At 47.8% G+C, this 14,386-nt stretch overlaps 1 protein-coding gene across 4 annotated transcripts in view; it reads left to right on the forward strand.

Moving 5' to 3' along the window:
- The window catches only part of LOC119464615 (uncharacterized), a 98,318-nt gene that overhangs the window by 24,700 nt on the left and 59,232 nt on the right, over positions 1–14,386 (forward strand). For 2 of the 4 annotated variants that reach the window (XM_049656270.1, XM_049656272.1), the window contains exon 2: positions 14,017–14,086. The exons of the other annotated variants lie outside the window; for them this stretch is intronic. In XM_049656270.1, coding sequence (XP_049512227.1) covers positions 14,017–14,086 — 70 coding nt within the window. The remainder of the gene's footprint in view (positions 1–14,016; positions 14,087–14,386) is intronic. 4 annotated transcript variants of the gene reach the window in all.

Below are 14,386 nucleotides of genomic sequence, written 5' to 3' on the forward strand. Positions count from 1 at the left end.
CGTCGTTCCACAGGAATGGAAACGCAGCCGCTTGGTACCGTTGCTAAAAGCAGGAAAGTCACCGCTAGAACTGTCATCATATCGGCCTATAGCACTCGCCAGCTGCGTCGGAAAACTCATGGAGCGCATGATCCTCATGCGTCTCGAATGGTATCTTGAACACCACAATATTTACCCCGACTCTATGGCGGGATTTCGACGAGGCCGTTCATCGATTGACAATGTCATCGATCTAGTGTCATCTGTTGAGCAGCAAAAGTCTTGGAAACGCTTATCAGTAGCACTCTTTCTTGACGTGAAAGGCGCCTACGACAACGTTTCCCATCAAGCCATCCTAGACGCACTTTTGACATTGGAACTAGGAGGGCGAGTATTTCGATGGATCCAAAGCTACTTGACACAAAGGTCCTTGTTTGTACGCACAGAAGATGGTCCGACTACTGACCACTACACATGCCGTGGCGTTCCTCAAGGCGGTGTTCTAAGCCCTATTCTTTTTAACCTCACACTTCTTGGGCTGGCCGATTCCCTACCGGAAACAGTGAGTGTCTCCATCTACGCCGACGACATCTGCATCTGGGCATCAGCGGTGACTCGCCCGCAGGTTCGGGCAAGGTTACAGAAGGCAGCAACACAGGCAACTGGCTATCTTTGCACACAAGGCCTAACCATCTCGACAGAAAAATATGCGTTAGTCACTTTTACGCGCAAAGCGACGTCTGGTTATCCAGTGTGCATCAATGGCCAGCGTATCTCCTACAAGAGAAATCATCGGTTTTTGGGTGTCTTTGTTGACCGAGACCTCTCCTGGAGCCCTCAGGTTGCCCACTTGAAGAAGAAGCTCACATCTATGGTTCACGTTTTAAAATTCATCGCCGGTAAAGCGTGGGGATCATCAGTGAGCTCTATGCTACAGTTGTACCGAGCACTTTTTATCGGCTTCCTACGCTATAGCTCTCCCGTGCTTGCTAAAACATGCAAATCAAATCTTCGAGCCCTTCAGAGCGTGCAAGCACAGGCATTACGTGTTTGCCTCGGCTTTCCGCGGAGCGCCTCAACAGCAGGAACAGTTATCACGGCTCAAGACCATCCGATCACGACTTACATGACCATCGACACGCTTAGGGCCCATATTCGCCACGTTTCACGGATGCAATCAAGCTCTCTCGCCTCCCTGCCAGAACGACGACGACAGGCGTCATTCTCCAACGTGGTCAACATTCATAGTGCCTCCCTACCATCGGGGTTCACACCCTCGACACGTTCACTGTCAGCATTGTGGTGTTTAAAACAACCTGAAGTGCGCCTTTACGTTCCAGGAATAAGAAAAAAGACGGACATGCCCACTTTGGCCTTGAAGCAAGCAGCTCTCGATTGCTTGCACTCTTTCTACTCTGACCGAATCCACATATATACGGATGGCTCTTCCACTCAGACCAGTTCCACCGGCGCAGTGGTTATACCATCACGATCAATGAGCATCACATACAAGACTTCTCACGTGACATCATCGACCGCTTCGGAGCTTGTTGCCCTCCGAGGTGCCATTGATTATATTAACAACCAACCGGCTAATCGGTGGGTAATATTGTGTGATTCAAGGGCGGCCCTACAATGTCTTTTGTCAGCTCTCCGTCGCGGGTCCTGCGAACAACTCGTCTCGGAGATACGAGAAATGCACCACCATACGATCGCAAAAGGACACGACGTCGTGTTTCAGTGGCTGCCGAGTCATTGCGGTATCACCGGCAACGACATCGCCGACGAAGCTGCTAGGAAAGCACACGAAGGAGCAAATATTGTTTCTGTACCTTTATCGAGGACTGACGCAGCCCAACACCTAAGCAAGCTAGCGCAAACTATGACATTGGAGAAGTGGCATACAACTGAATTCGCCCAGCATTGGTTGCATTCTCTCGACCCATCTGTGCAGCTGCGGCTGTTGCCTGGATTTCCGCGAAATGAGGAAACAATGCTGTGCCGCTTACGCTTGGGTGTTGCATTCACCAATGCTTACACGTGTTTGATTGGAATGGCTGATAGCGCCGAGTGTAATGCCTGCGGTGTCGATGAGACTATAGAACACCTACTATGCTACTGTCCATCTTTTCAAAACGAAAGACATGACCTCTGCAACGTTCTCAATAGGCTAGATAGAAGACCGTTCACTTTGAGCAAGATCTTGGGACCATGGCCTCGAATATCACAGCTGCAAAAGGCCACAAAAGCGCTGCTGCGGTTTTTAAATACTACAGGACTGAGTGACCGTCTATGACCCGGACTGATTGATAATCAGTGATAGAACAGAGATCTGTTGCTACGTCGGCCATATCAAGAGTGGACTTTCTATTCTTCTCTTAATCTCTCTCTCCCCTTTTTCCTTCCTCCAGTGTAGGGTAGCCAACCGGGCTCAGTCCTGGTTAACCTCCCTGCCTTTCATTAAATCATTTTCTCTCTCTCTCTCTCTCTGTGTGTGTGTTTTAAGCGGGGCTCTTCTGATCGAAGGCTTTACCTTCAAACACCTACAGGCTGCTAACATGTGAGGCCTCACAAACCACGAGATGTCGATTGTTCGTAATCTTCCGCTCATAAAATGTTGTCCTCTATAGAAGCATGGGTTTTAAAACAGGAAAATCAAAGAGCAAATATATTGGTTTACCTGCCCGCATCATCATGTGATGTCGAACTACGTTTTTTGTTGCGCGTAGTTGAAGTTCAACGTATTAGAAACCAAGTTACATCAGGAGCCCAAACTGAAACGTCTACCTGAGGGCACCAAGCATGAGTGTTTCAACGGGAAAATAAGCACAGTAGCACTTATCTGCAAGCTTGTGATCCTGTGTACTATGTCGAGTAACTGCCATGTCATCTCCTATTGTAACATCCATCGCTTCCTAGTCGCGATCATCGATCACGATATCTCCTGGAGTCCACAACGCGCATACTTGAAAAACAGGGCGTCATGCCGATGATGCAATAATAACGCTGGCACAATCATCATACAATGTCGATAGCATAATTACGGCAGAATTACTAAGAAGAAGTGATGTCTATTGAACGACGGAGGTTGTAGGACGACGAAGGCATGACGACAATGGGATTATCTAACTGTGGTGATAACGATGGTAATTGGACAGCCTGACAACTACTGACAATGATGACGATGCGGGGAGAAGGACGCCAATGGCGCAAACGGCAACACGAGCACGACTATGTACTTATTGACCCAAGCTTTTAGACAACTTGGGCCACTCGATCGGCGTAAGAGGCTCTCTCTCTCTCCCTATATATATATATATATATATATATATATATATATATATATATATTCAAAAAAGAAACAAAGGCGACCGTTTATGGCATATTTACTGACTGACGTTACGGCCGGAGGACCGGCCTTCGTCGGAGTCGGCCGGAACGTCAGTCTCTAAATATGCCCCAAACGTTTCCCTTTTTTTCCCTTTTCTTTCCTTTTTTTGCATATACCTTCGCGTCTGGCGCAAAACTCTTTGTCTTGTAAGCACATATATATATTGTCGGAAAACGCCTCGGTCCCGCGGTGCACGGCCACAGCTCCAGTCCTGGCCGGCCACGCCTAAGGGCACCCAGCCGCAGCTCGCGCGTTCTTCGCACCACTGCTCGCGCGTCCGCCCTCTTTTTTTGTCCACGGTTGGCTCCTATCCACTATTCACGTCAGCGTTCCCACACTGCCCGTCCCTCTGCGAGGGCGTTGACGGCACTGGCTGGCAACACGGCGTTCGAACCCGGCGGCACGGACAACCAGAGATGCGAAGTCGCCATGGGTGACGACGCTACGCGCTCTCTGAGCATGGCCACGAACACAACAAAAGACACACAACAACGAACGCACACACACACCACTGCTCCGCGTTGCAAAATCACTCGCTCACTCCGCCATGTCGTCACAGCAAGCACACCACAAGGCACAAAACGAGAAGCGACGAGTCGGCGGCGGGCGGTGTATTTGGTCGTCGGCACAACGGGTGCAAGTATTCACCCGCGCCATTCCTACCTCCATAGCCAGCGCTTTTCACGTGAGCGTTCCCACAAGATAGATAGATAGATAGATAGATAGATAGATAGATAGATAGATAGATAGATAGATAGATAGATAGATAGATAGATAGATAGATAGATAGATAGATAGATAGATAGATAGATAGATAGATAGATAGATAGGCAAGCTCAAAACAGCTGAAGCAGGCACAAAATTTGGAGAGCGCTTAAGCTTCGCCTATAAAGCCCCAACCAGACGTACGCGTTGGAACGCGTCCGCAGGCGCCGTGCGCCTGAGAGAGATTGTGGTTGTGAGGAGGAAGTGGCGCTATTTTCTGCCTCTTCCTCTTCACAACCACAATCTCTCTCAGGCGCACGGCGCCTGCGGACGCGTTCCAACGCGTACGTCTGGTTGGGGCTTAAGAGTGGAATACGAGAGCATTCAAAGATCCCCGACTGTTTGTCAGGCTTCCCGGGAACTGCAGCTTTCTTCTCTCTGCACCTTCTTCCGGCAGCGCCGCTGTCGAGGAGGCGATCGCCATCTGGGTGGCGTTTTGCAAGGACAACCGACTGAGGCGCGCCGCTGTATGAATGGTAGAATTGCTGGGAAAGCGGTTGGGGTTCGAGTTTCCACCGCAACAGAATTAAGTTTTCTCGTATATGCAAATTAGAACCCGACGCTATGATGCCATTAGGTTGTGGTTGAGTCGTACTTTACGCTTTTGCTGACGCATTTTACTTTGAGAGAATTCGATTTAGGGAGCCTACTTGCAACGCCACGCCGTCTTAAACAGCGCTTGAATGTAGGCTCCCTAATTCAATTAGTTCACCAGCGCCTCTGCGCCCCGCGGAGGGCCTGCGTGTTCGGCGTGGTTCGGGAGGATTTTCTTGGCCGGACAACGCCGCCGACGCCGACCCCGGATTTCCTACGACACGGGGCCCTTAACGCTGTCGCGTTAATAATACCATATCATTAACAGGTGGTAGAGCGCCGAATGTGTAATGCGGAAAATGTGGATTAGGCTCCCACCTGTCACAAGTTTTCTTTGCCGCCATATTCATTTTTACTTTTACCTCGTGATATGTACATTTCTAATAAACAAAAGAAATATTATCCCCTTAGCTTTCTCTGGATTCATTGTCTGTTTATTCGTTTGGTTGTTTCACAATTCAAGCTTTTTTTTTATGTGAGCACAGAATATCAACTCCGTTCACAGCATTGCGCGGTTATGTTTCATACCTTTTATTTACACACTCTCATTACATGACTACCTTATCTGCTTCATCTCCACACATTTTGTGACCATGTTTTACGCATCTTGCCCTCCAGAGCAGCGTTTCCCTAGCGTGCGCGTTGTAAAAGCAATTGAACATGTATGCGGAAGAGTAGTAGTCCTCACCACATATTGATACAATCTTCGGGAACGCTTGTCCTTGTACGCTTTGAAATCGACGTTTTCTTTGCAATTTCACGCCTAATCACCTTTACGAATCACAAACGCAGGCTAGCCGCGAATTACATATTCACAATATTTATTACAGAGGCCGAGAGATAAACTTTTATTTGTAATAGGTTGGGACATAGTCAGCAGGCACGCGGAGTGGCCTGTGCCACTGGGGCCATGAACTGGGAGCTGGACCCTGCAGAGAATGTCCTGTCATCATCATCATCATCATCATAAAAATAAGCTGATGATGATGATGATGATGATGGGATGTATTCTCCGTAAGGTGGAGCTCCTAACTCATGTCCCAAATGGCGCAAACCCCTCCGCGTGCCTGCTGAATCCGCCATCGCTGTTCCTGCGGACCTGAGCTTGCCAGTGTAGTCTCCCAGGGGTAAGTTGAGGGTAAACGAATTGGCGGGTAGCCAGGAGGGCCTGGGCATTCCTAGGTGCTGTGTTATAGCGTAGGCTTTGCAACCCAGCAGGGACAGTTGGAAAGACGTACTAAATGCCAGCTGTAAATGAGTCTCCACTGGTAACATATTCTTTTAACCGATCACATGAAATGTGAAACAAAAATTTGCATTCATTTCGCTAGGAAATAGGCAAATATTACTGCAGAAATTGTCGCAAACTTCTTTTGGTTGAATTTACCCTAAGAACCTTGAGCGCCGATACGTTAATGTTGCGTCTCAAATTTTAACGTTTTTTTTTTCTTCGTTTTTTTGTTTCTTCTTTGCATTTAGATAGTTCGGGGGCCAAAAATTTTGAGAAAGTTCGCAGGTTTAGTGTTTTGTTCTCTTACAATCCTCTGTTGTGCTTTACAGCTAGATAACATGCGAGGAGATATCGTTAAATTCCTTGAAGTCATGGCGCCCTTATACAGGACACTAAAGCGTCGTTTTGCCATCTGTCTATCCTTTCTTTATCCTTTTTATTTTTTTTCCTGGCTTAATGAACACCCTGTACCTCGAACGGCCGCTATTTCTCGATTGCAGCAATAAGCGTAACTTACCACTACATGTCTTTATCCACCTCTTGTGTGCTTTTAAGGAGGGCCTTTCTTGGACATATACTGTATTCCACAGTGTAATATAAGGCAACGCTGCGTAACTGGACAGTATGCCACGCCAGATGCTATTTAACTTATGCCTAGAAACAGGCTTAAATCGACCGGTTCTTCACAAATGCGTGGCTTAGGATGCGAGGGCGCAATATTTCACTCATGGGCAAGTTATGATGTTGCCGAGAACTTTGATGCGTCTTCCAGAATATCTGTCCGGGGAACGACCATGTTGTTTGCCCTCTTTTGATGGAGTTTCGCATGTAATTTTTTCCGCAATCACGCACTTTATCCATTCTTAATTTGTACATGCACGCGAAAGTGCAATCTGGCACCTTTGTACTTCATGGAGCATTCAGGTGAATGCAAATTTTGCTTGGTTGATTTACTGGATGATTAACTGCTCTATGTACATTTAAATACGGAAGCAACACATGGGCTTGTGAGAGCTCCGCAAATAAACATTAAAACAAAATTTGGAGGATGCTTAAGCTTCGCCTATAAGAGTGAAACCAAGCCAAGCTTACTGTGGTCATCTCAAAAACGGTAGGCCTTCGTCAATACACGATATACATAATGAAGAGCGATCTTTTCCAATTCGCGAGGACCGTCACTATTTGCTGACACTGTGAAAGCTAAAAATCATAGATAAATAGAGCATTTTAATAAACATCGAACTAGGTACTAGCGACAAGCAGTACTAGGTGGACTCGCCAGTCCTTCAGTACAGGAGGCCTTTCACACACTCTAAAGCAAAAGTATGATTGTGTCATGCGCGCCGACGAAATTATGCATGAAGTTATGAGGTAAGCCATGTGACTCGGCTTTGTAAATCAGATATGGCTGAATCTCGATGAATGAGAAAATTGCCGCGACTGTACTTTCTGTCGTGTTTTGTTCCGCAAAAGATGGAATCCTTTTTCACGACATAAGTAATGTTCGCAAGATGGTGTTCGGAGGACCGGACTCCGGAGTTCTCACCTTCCTGGAAATATTCGTGAAACATAGATCCAATAATTTTGAGAATTTCTTATGCGTTTCCTTCGTAACTCAGAGCTGCAGTTAGATGGGTGACAATATTTATTTTATTAATTTTTCTCAACCTTGCAGGATTCTGGTGAACTGGAGCTGAATTAGAAAAAAAAATGTTTTACGATATAATGCATAACAACAAAAAAAATCCAGCCAATCCCGAAGCTGGTAATACAATATTACTATAGGGACTGTGGTCAACCAATATAAAACATCACTTACAATGAAACAGATTTTGGGATTCGGCCCCGGATCTGTGATATTTTGTGTCCCTGTGCTTCGCGTTGCCGACTGATGCGGCCTGCATTTGCGATCTGCTAGCCTCCATCCTGATTAACTCGGATGGAAGAATGACCCCCCATGAAATGCGTTGGCTGAAAAGGACGACGTATTCAATTGCGTATATATACCGTTCCTTCGGAGACATCTGTATGCGTTTCCTTTGTAGATTCGTGCTACAGTCAGATGAATACCAATATTTTGCGTTCATCTTAATAAAGCTCATCCCCGAGCTTCTTAAAATAAAAAGTGCACTTACGCTTTTCCTTTACTGTTGGCTACATTCACAAGCGATTCATCTCACTGCACTGCGTTTAGTAAACTTGCTCATAATCAACAAACATTAGTTAAAGCACGCATTCGTGTAAGAACCGCAAAAATTGACTGGACTGCAAGAGTGCTGCATCCAATACGGAATGTGATTGGTCTGAAAAATGTAGGAACATGATTGAACCCGTTGGAAACATGCTTAATCTGTAAAAAAAAAAAGATAACGGGAAACTAGGTTTCAGTTTGTGCAGGTCCCATAAGTGCGTAACCTTACGGCTGACTCGTGCAAGGCACGAGCCCGTAAAAATTTGAAAAAGAAAAAAAAAGCACATTACACGAGCAAATACGGTAACCAAACAGGGTGCGTCTGCATAAAGCAGACCACGCGGTATCAGTGGTAAGAAACTAAGCTGAGGTTCCGGCTTCCCCGTGTCACATGCACACGTGGTATATACTGCTTCATATTTTGCTTCACCAAGGAATACAGTAAATTTCTTATGGTGGTCACGATGAAGAGGTGTGCTGCATAAGAAAAACTAGTATCCGCAGGGTGGTGGCGCCGTGGTGGATAATTTTTAAGGCGAAGCTTTCTATGTCTCACTGATTCGTCTGTGAGCGCCGAAAACGCACTGCAGGAACGCCAACTTACACAATGGAACTACCTGCGTATCTGCGCTCACAATAGAAAAATCTGCGCATCTGCGCACACAATCGTAGAACGCTACAGTTTACATTCGTAGTTGTACCGATAGCAACAATCGCAACTGCAACGCCACGCGACCCAGAGGAACGGTATATATCTGCATTGCACTACGCGCGTCACGCAATGCATTCCCGGCCGTCACCATGGGTAGGTCGTGGGTGCAGCGCACGGCAGAAAAGGCGGCCGTACGTGAACGTAAGCGCGAGCGCGATCGTGCCCGTAAGGCCGATCCCGTGTATCGGCAACAGCATGCACTCCGTGAAAGTGTGAGTGTGTGCGGGTCATAAACGGCGACCTGATCTTAAATAAAGGCTATGCGACTTGACGAAATGTGTCGCCATTCTACTGCAACGTTCAAAAATACAATCCTAAGCCAGCAATAAAATCACATATGCATCGCATCGGGTCGCTCAGCATTTCGTGGGTTCGTTGCATGGTTGTTGGCTTTGGACTCTGAGTTTGCATGGGCGAAAGCTTCGCGTTCAATCATCTTCTTTAAGAAAGGGGCTTTGGTTTTTGTTTTGATTTTCCTTTTGTCAAAGAGGTGGAGGGGGGGGGGCGGAAGGCAGCAATGGCGAGGGAAGAGTTAACACACGGTACGTGGGGGCGAAGCAAGAATGCAGAACGGAATTCGAGGAAGCAGAATAAACATAAAAGCGCTGTTCGACAGTAGTTACGAAGGCGGCGGAAGCACGGAAAGAGAAATTGCCTGCTGACTCTTCCGATTCATGACGGAGAGCGGTAGGCAGCTCGCCGCCGAACACTGTTGCGCAGCGGCTCTTGGTTTTCGGCGTTGTTACCGCTACACTTTTTTTTTCCGCGGCGCGTCGTCTAACTCGAATTCTAGATCGAGATAAGCGGGAGGGATTGTGCGCGCGTCGCATTCCGTTTGCTTATGCTTTCGCGCCTTTGCATTGAGGAAGCGTTGGTCTGGAAAAGTCGCAGCAGGGATGTTTCTTCTCTCCTGGCCATCTCTGTCCGAAACGGAAAGGGAGGGCATTGGAAGCTATGTGCTTCGAGCGAGGGTGTACCTGTGCGCAATGGCGGCACACCTTAGGCTTTCCCACTGTGACGTAGAGGGAAGGGCACCTCTGGGGCGTGCGTGTCGGTTGGGTATAAAAGCCCGTCTGCCTGCCTGCAGAAGACACACATCTTGAAAAATCCCTTCATCACTTGTGCTCTGAGCTATCGGCCAGTCACCATGAACACTCTGGTAAGGATCTGCCATTGCACAGCAACCGGAATGCCCGAACGCAGCGTTCGGTTCCGAAAGCTTCACGACTTCATTGGTTGCGGTGGCTTCTTTTAGTAAAACTAGGCGTTGCGAGTTGGCCCGGTGGGTGTCATGCACTTTCGAGGAACTTCTGTAAGTTCGAAAATGGATAGAACGTAGTACGATTGTGCAGCATGACAGAAATACTGCCGCTGCAGGCATCCGTTGACGTTCTCAGTTCGACCTAAAACGTTGTCGCCCGTTGTTGCTTATGCAGTACAGAAAGTAAGCAACCTAGCTTCTGGAACCGTATTCCCAGCTAATCCTTACGCGGGAATGCTGAAACACGAAATCACCCAGCATCACGCGTCCTACAGTGCAATGACACAAGTGGGATCACAAACGGCTTCTTTATTTAATAATAATTGTAACCGCTTATAGCAAATTTGAACTTCAAATACAGCCGCGTTGTGATTGCTCCATCATGCGCAAAAAAGTGCTCGCTGTATTGCAACGTAGTTAACATAAGAGTGAAACCTTGCTTGTTTGCATGGTATGGCATGCCATGGGAACATTGTCGCACAGCTCTATCGTCTGATGGAGTTTGTAGTCCCCGGGTGGCATGGTAGCCACTGCGGTTGTAAATCTAGTTTGTGGACTCGACGCCACGTGACGGTACCTTCCTTCCCCTTGCCGAAAGCAATCGTTGAAATATCAGCCATAAAAACACAAAAAAAAAGGACGCGGAACCTCCAGTGACATGATTTGTGCAGGTTCTCATTTCAAATGTAGGATTGAAAACCATTGTTGCGACGCGAAAACAAGCACAAATGTCCTTTATGAAAGGCGAATGCTGAAGGCACCAGCTGACACTAGAACATGGCGGCGGAAGTGACCGCAGCAACAACACTTCTTCGTCATTGTCCATTGTCTGCTTGCCCTGTTCTTCTGCACCGCTGCACTTCGCCGCCGGGATTGGAGCGCCGACCCGGCGCAAGTGATTATGCCCTGGAAAAGGCACGCACGCCTTTAAAGGGTAGACATGACCAACATCGACTCTTGGCTGTACAGACGACGGACCTGGCTCTTCGGGAGCCATCTCATATGTCACATCCGAAAGCTGTCACAGGATTCGATAGGGACCTGAATATCATGACAGAAAATTTTCCGATAGGCCCAACCGACGAGATGGTGACCACAGGAGCACGAGGCAGCCAGGTAAATACTGCACGTCCCTATGGTACGTATCGTAACGGGACTTCTGGGAAGCCTGGGAATCAGTGAGGCGAGCGTGGTCAATATGACGTAAGGGCCTATGGTGCCATAAAAATTGCAACGCGGGCACATGCAGTGTGCGACTGTGTGTTGTGGAAGTACAATGTGCAGGGGCAAAACGGCATCACGGATAAACAGTGCATGAAACGGTTGAGTAACCAGCAGTGTAATGGCGGGAAGAATTGTACGCGATGGTGATATGTGGCAGAGCGACGCCCCAGTCCTGATGGGCTGGAGAAACGCACATAGCTAGCATGTCGGTAAACGCTCTGTTCAGTCGCTCTGTGAGACCATTAGCCTGTGGATGGTAAGCTGTGGCTACGCGATTCTCGGTAGAGCATAGGCGGAGGATATTATCAACGACATTAGAAAAGAAGTAACGTCCGCAATTTGTGAGCAGCTGACGTGGGGCACCATGGCGTAGGATGAAATCCGCGACGTCAGTGGCACAACTTGTAGGCAGAGCTCCCGTAATGGCGAAGCACGTGGCGTAATCGGTTGCAACCGCAACCCATTTGTTGCCCTTACTTGACAAAGGGAAAGGGCCAAATAATTCGAGTCCCACGCGAAAGAAAGGCTCAGTGGGAATATCGATGGATTTTACAAACGCGAACGACGCTGATAATCTGGTACAATTAACATGAATCCTGAATAGGGACTTTGGTAACACTCCTTTAGCAAAAGCAGCCGCAGAAGCAATTTGCGCCACTTATCAATGTGGAAGCACAAAATCTAGGAAATATGTTTCTCTCAGGGTTCATGGACTCAATATGACCTAATAACATCTCACAGGCGTTATTGAACCGTGCCCTTCTAACCAACGTCATCGCTTCACATACTCTTAATATTCAGCAAGTAATCAGAAATTAGTCATAATTTCTGAATAATTCAACCTTTCGTGGATAGTCATGGCGTAATACAAGATTCTGTGCAGCCCTGCACTGGTGATTACATTCTGAGGTCTGCTTTATCGTTCCCATTCCTCCACCAAATTTTGCGGGGAGACAGATTTTAACGAAAATGAAACTTGAGCATCCGAGTTTTTTCGTGTTTCCTTTAGCATTTTTAATACTCAGTCCCTTCGATAAAGAGCACACGCGTGCGGAATCCTCCAGTGGGGTTCGACGACGAACCCGTAGTGATATGCTTGCGATAAGTAATTATGCCTTGCAAACGCGCTGTGAAACATAGAAAAGAACACCAACGCTTAATTGTAGGAACGCGAAGCAGGCAGGGCTCTGTTGTCTTTTTGAATCCTCGTCCTTGAAATTGTAAACTGCTGCTCTTTGCAGCGCGAAGCTACCGGTTACCTCAACTGGCACGAAACTTGCAGCATCGCATCTACCTTAAATGTGATCAAAACCACAGCAACCACTTAGGAGCTGTGTACAGCGGCCTAGATACACCCCTGCGCTGTCCTCTGGACATCCGTATTTTATTCCACCTAGGCACGACAATGGCCCTCGAAAGGAAGTTGTTGTTTCAAGCTACCACGCGTTGTGAACTCGGGGATAAACGCAAAGCTTCTCGTCCGCAAGCGCTCTTTGTGATTGGCTACGCTTTTTCCGAATATTTTGGAATATATTTCGGAAAATATAGCGAATATTTCTATCTACTTCAGCAAGACGGTTCGAACTCTTTTTTTACTGCTCGCTACTGCGCAGTGGTGTTCAGCGCAGACGAGCAAATATCGCAGGTTTGCAATGATCCGCGTAAGCAAGTATTGAGTGACAAACCGGTTAGTGATCGCATTTAGATCGCGTTTTTTATACCTCATCACAATTACTGCATAGTTTTTTATCTATACGTGTTTTTTGTACGTTCCAATCGGGTTTGCCCACCGTCTGACACTGCTAGCTTTGCGTTTCCCAATGTATCGCAGAACGTTTACCTGCCACACGAACGAGCTTGCTGGCCAACGTTGCTTCATGAAATCATTCATTTTATTTTTTTAATAAGAATCACAGAAAAACAATGTAAGAGCGCCAATAAGAGGGTTGACGTAGATGATACTCCAAAAAGAAGGCAGAGTGATTGCAACTGGGGTGACCTAATGCAATGCCCTGAAGGTGCAAGGGCTATTTCTCATGCGTTATGCATTACAGCAAAAATCGCAGTGAGACGTCTAGATAATGCACTATATACCCGCGGACAAATTTCTGTGGCAATGAAGGGAAAGCTACGCGCGCGTGGCTGCTGCACATGTGTTACCGCGCCAAATAGTCCGGCAGCGTTTGGCAGTGCTTTTGGTTGCTCAGAACAGATGCTGAATCGACGCAGCTTCTACGCGAGGCGGTTTCGCGTTTGCACAGACGCGGAAAGTAAAAGCCGCAAGTACACTTTTACACTCAGTGGTGTGTTCTGTCTTATTTAACTGTTGCTCATAAGGTGTTTATGTTTTCTCTTAACCCCAACATAAACTAACGTGGATTAAAACACGGGACTCTTTTCAGAAGCGCTCTCACTTGTGCGCTTTGGCTTCGTAGCGTTTCCTTAATTTCTATAGAAAGTTGTCCGCGAGAATAGTTGCATTACATAAAAAGACAATTTTATTCGATATTAGCATGCGTCCACGAAAAAGCATGCAGCACAGCAACAAGTGTCCGAAAAGTATCCCTCCTCCCTCTCCCCTCCCTCTCTACGAAGCGATTCCTAACACAACGTGGATTACAGAGACAGAATGAGAGAATGAGCGTTGTGTGCCTCGCAATCGTCGCAGGTGTACAGCGTCCTACTAAGTGCCCTGGTTGCCAGCTCCTTTGGCGGTTTCATCGGAGGCGGCGGCGGTGGTCTAGGTGGTGGTCTGGGCGGTGGATACGCCGGTGGAGATGGTCTCGGAGGCTATGGCGGAGGCTACGGCGGAGGCTACGGCGGAGGCTACGGTGGCGGTCTTGGAGGCGGCGTCGGTTTCGGAGGCCTGGGTGCCGGAGGCATCGGAGGAGGTGGCGGTGCCGTCGGTGTAGGAAGCAGCGTCGTACTGCTCAACGGTGGCCGGGCGGGCGCCAGCAAGTCCGTGGCCGGACCGGCGTTCCTGGTGCGCACTGTGCACCACGTCAATCAGGTTTCAGGCGGCGGAGCTATCGTGGCCC

Source organism: Dermacentor silvarum, chromosome 9, assembly GCF_013339745.2.
Source record: "Dermacentor silvarum isolate Dsil-2018 chromosome 9, BIME_Dsil_1.4, whole genome shotgun sequence".
Classification (NCBI taxonomy): domain Eukaryota; kingdom Metazoa; phylum Arthropoda; class Arachnida; order Ixodida; family Ixodidae; genus Dermacentor; species Dermacentor silvarum.